At 33.3% G+C, this 5,105-nt stretch overlaps 1 protein-coding gene across 1 annotated transcript; it reads right to left on the minus strand.

The window, feature by feature from the left end:
* Window positions 1-2,827: 2,827 nt before the first annotated feature.
* Window positions 2,828-5,011, minus strand: TRIADDRAFT_60263 (uncharacterized protein; the record flags this gene model as incomplete). The annotated part of the gene is made up of 1 exon (XM_002116268.1): window positions 2,828-5,011. One exon carries the CDS (start codon window positions 5,009-5,011, stop codon window positions 2,828-2,830), a length of 2,184 nt encoding a protein of 727 aa, XP_002116304.1.
* Window positions 5,012-5,105: the final 94 nt, after the last annotated feature.

Raw genomic sequence — 5,105 nt, forward strand, 5'->3', positions numbered from 1 at the left:
TTTCTACTTCCATTAGTCCACCCGCTTGCACCCGGCATATAACACTTGTATCGTGATAGTACTATTTGATACGAAAAACGACGCTTTAAGGCTAAATCAATCCTTTCTATAACTACTCGGATGGATTTCCCTGCTGTACAGTGTCCAAAATGTTGCTACTCAAAGTCTGTTTATACATACAGTAGAACCTTTTAGAAAAACGAACAAGTCATTATGCTGGCTTGTGCATATGTTGTGAGAAAAGTTTGAACTTCACTTAGTAAACGTTATATTAGAAAGCGGACGCTGTTGTTACGTAATGCTTTTAGATAAACTGTTACTGTCAGGTAAAGCTTGCTAGTAATAGCATTACTAATTCAAATTTTTTTCCATTGATGTAAAACACAATTGCCGGAACTTGCACACGTTTCCACTGTTGACAATTGGGACTTCTTTTTTGCAACCAGAAAATTTTCATTTGTTACTGACTTACAGATTCGTCTTGGTTGTATAGATTGGCGTTATTAATTGTATACTGTACAGCAGTAGCTGCATTGTACACACTTTTTAAGTATGTTCGTAATCGATAGAGTTTTTACGAATGCTTTTAATAGTAGTTTAAGTTAAAGGTGTTTGTTTCTGTAATAGATGAAGCGGTTTCGTCTTTTCGCTTTCTTTAATGAGTATATATAAGCCGTAAATTTTGTGTGCAATACCGTTAACTGCTTATCTTGATTGTACGCAATCTGCATGCAAGCGAACCTGGAAGGATGTTTGAGTTAGGCCTGTCACAATTTGTGTGTTGGCTTATCTTATTAGTCGTGTGTAGTAATACTGAGAGAGTAACACTGTAACCAGATTCAAAAATTTCTAGGTACCGTGTCTGATCACAAATAAAAATATTTATTGGGAAGTTTTGACGTTAAATATATAACGATGTATGTTGCTGGTTACGCTTGTAAGATACTGGTGAAATATTCAGTGATTATAACGGAATAGGTGCTCAGTATAAAATTATGATGGTATTCCTAATTGCATGAAGCTGTTAAAGTGGACGTTTGTATGACTGAATGCACAAACAATTAGCGGATACTAAGATATAGGATACTTCTGGGATGCTATTGTGTATTTTGCTTTGCAGTTATACATATTACTGATTGCCTTTTCAGTCTTTAAACGACACTTAACTCGTCCACTGCATATGTTATCATAATGGATGAACTCCTATAAACAGCAAAGTAATTGCTTAACTGGATATCAATTATCATAAATAGCTACGCTAAGTAACAATATGTGACGAATTTATCTATTCGTCTTATACCATCATAACTAACAGCAATATTTATAGCCAGAGTGCGTCAATATCGCCAGATCATTTGGCGAGCACTTGTTGAGTGTAGTAAACTGCGATATAAATCCAAAACGGCATACTTTTAGTGTCAAATACAAGATAGTACAGTATGTAATGGATTCGAATAGTACGATACGTCATTTTGATTGTTTACAACACGCGCTTGATCTCATAAATATTGGTAGTGTAAAAAGAAATGAATTACTAAAATATGCAATATGCCACGATATACGTAAAATACTAATTAACATGCAGTCAATATTCTGTACCAGATTCGTACATAATATAGGTAATATGCTCATTTAATACGGACAACCGAATAAATCCGGTCAATCAATTTGGAACTATAGCATAAAAATCTACAGGAAAGACGAATGCAGGCAGTATTCATATACCATAGCTATTACTTTACTCCAACATATCAAATACTTGGTTATACAGCATGTAATATGCATGGGATATGGATTGTGGCGATATTTGGGATATTATAGAATGTCATCATAACGAGTATATTTTAAATTTATTTAAAAAATTTGCTATTCTTAGCAACAAATATTCAAATATCTCCGAAAAAAGGCTGTAGGATAGTTTCCGGTATGAAATCACTCTATAAAAAAATCTATTTTTTAAATCGTTCGAATTTTTGCCATTCTTTTGTTCAAAGATGCGGAAAACGGCTACAAGATATCCTCAGATACATTTTAATTGAACTGTAGTAAAGTATTTACTTAATATGTCAGAAATGTTTATTCGGATGATAAGGGTTTTCTTACCGTAGCTATTCAAAAATGAATTAACATCGGGCCTGCTACTAATACACCTCCACTGAATATAGCAATGCCGTAAAATAAGATGGACAAGGTTAACAGAAATGATCCCTGTCTCTAGTCTTCTGTGTCATACTATACTGAAAGTATAAATTATGCGCCTCTTCTGAGTCATTGAGTTTACGAAAACTAAAATTTGAATAACTTTAAAATCAAGCAGAGATCTTGCACCTAAACGATTTATAAACCAACAATCTTATAAGCCAAAGAGGGAATAAAAAATATAATTTTTATCGTCTCTACTAAATTAATTAAATCTTTTTATTCGAATGAAATACCATAATTTATAATCGACAGACCGGTAATGAAGAAAATTCATAGTTTTGAATTTTAACAAGTAAAGTCTTGTGATAACTTAAATAATATATTAAGTTTTATAACAGGATAATAAATTATTAACCCTAAGCAGCTTCATATTAATATAACCATTGCTCTTATCTGTTATCTTAGTACGTGGATAGACTGTATTATTCATTTAAAAATCAGCTGTAATCCGAGTAGATAATTCAGAATCTTATCGACTAAATGAGATCGCATTTAAATAAATGTATTCAATTATACTGAATAACAGGAAAGTTAAGCGGCTGACCTCTATCGCATAAATGATATTTACAAACGTAGTTTGCGAACATTATCCTAATGTACTGTATATATGAAAATCTCTTATCTGTCAATTGGGATGAATATTTAATTGTTCATATCGCTTCTTCGCTTTTTTACTATAGTAAAGATCAAATATATTTTTTGATTGTTGTGATTGATTAATAGCATTTTTATAGTAATTACTAGCAGTTACTTTATCGATATCAGTACCATAACCATACTGATGCATGATGCCTAAATGATAGAGTTGTGCCGGTCTTGCAGTCTCTAGAATTTGCTGATAGAAATTACAAGCTTGCTTAAAATAGATTTTAGCTAATTCTTGATCATAAAAATCAATATTTTGATTATTTCTGTATAATTTACCCAGGCGATAATTTGCGTAGCCCTGCACACAACTAGTGGAAGCTGCTGCAAATTTATATAATTGTACAGCATTAGTTAAACGATCATTAATATCAGCTTTCCCCTTTTCGATTAGTTTAGCTAAACAACAACATGACTGTAAATTGCCTAGACGTGCAGCTTGAGCATAGCATTGAAGCGATGTTTGATAGTTGACTTCAACGCCTAGGCCATGTTCATACATATAACCAAGCATATCGTATGCTTCAGAACGATTATCCTTGCCAGTAATAGCAAAATCATAATCATTTGCGGTAGCACTTAGTAAACAATATAAATAAGCCCGATGGAAATCTTGTTTAACTCCGCCCCAACCGTGAAAGTAGTAAAATGTTATATAAGATAATGTAGCCGCATAACCGTACTGCAAGGAACGGATAAAATAGTACGAACTTTTAATTAAATTTTCTTGATAATGAGTATAGTACAACCCCATTAAAAATTGTGACAAGTGATGGCCATGTTCAGCTGCTGAGCAGCGATAGTTGATAATAATCATTTCACACTCTTCTTGATCAAGACTGATTCCGGTAGTATAGCCTTGGGAATACATTTCAGCGATATTATAGTAGCCGCTTGGATTACCCAATGCTGCCGCTTTATTAAAATATAATAGTGCTTTCTTGTTATCTACTTCTATGTTGGTAATATTAAGAAAAAGAGTTAAAAATCCCAGTTGATTATATGTGTCTGCTAATTGATGTTGAGTTAATTGATTGGATCGATTTCCATGATTAATAGTTTCAAGCAATTGTGAATGCAATCGGTGGATAGCTTCACGCCATAATGGCCAAATATCATAGCCTATACTAAGCTGATGATAAGCATCAGTGTAACCTTTACCGGTAGCAGCAGCTTTCACATACATCTTGACCTTTAATTCAATCAATTGTATATTATCAATCACCTTAACATAGCGATGCGATAAATTGCTATTATCGGTCAAAGTTAGTAAGGACGATGTTGTAGCTGCTATATTAGAATGCCCACCAAGGCAAGAAAAATTATACAAATTATTTGCACAATCATCGCTTGATTGTGGCATACTGTGATCACCAATTGTTTCAACGCTTGCAGTTTCAGTCATAGTTGCAGCTGATTGCAGTATTTCTGGCGACGGACATTTTGTTACCACTTGCGTGGGGCGTTTAGTGCAATAATCATTACGGCTTGATAAACGATGGCATCGCTTTTGACTAGAATATAACTGATATAGCATAAATTGAGCTCCAGGATGATTTTTATTGACTGCGCTTCGATAACATTTAAACGCTTTATTGGCATCCATACCAATTGAACTAAGGCCATAGTGATAAATATAACCTAATTGATAGTATGCATGTGGATTATCGTTTTCTTTAACCTGTTGTTTATAGATATCGATAGCTTTATCGTAGATCCATTTAACAAAATCATTAGAGACAAATTGATCGATAATCCTACCGATGTCTTGATTAACTTGAAGTTGATGATAATGACTATCTTGACTATGATTTAAATGAAGAAATTGCAATGTTGGATCATTATCATTTTGAACTGATTGTAAACTATGTGGAAAACAGCTATCAATATGAGGATTACTTAAGAAAAGTTCGATTAGCTGTTCCAAAGGTAAATTATTTCCATTGGCTAATTGGAATAGTTTACTTAGAGCTTCATGAATTGAGCTATCAATTTGACCATGGCGAACCTCTCTCAACCATCTTAATTGAAAAGCTAACGGATGGCTGCCTTGATTAGGTTGTCCGATATAAATATCTACGAATAACTCTTGTTGAGATGATATTCTTGGCGATAATACTGGAATATCATTAAATTGATTATAACGGCAGCGGATTAGTCTCATCTCGAATATGCCATTAATTAATATCGATCCATCAGATTAGAAAGTATACAAGATGGGTATCATAAACGCAATTAATGCGACATAGAAAAGAAGT

This window comes from Trichoplax adhaerens, genomic scaffold, assembly GCF_000150275.1.
Source record: "Trichoplax adhaerens TRIADscaffold_14 genomic scaffold, whole genome shotgun sequence".
NCBI lineage: Eukaryota > Metazoa > Placozoa > Uniplacotomia > Trichoplacea > Trichoplacidae > Trichoplax > Trichoplax adhaerens.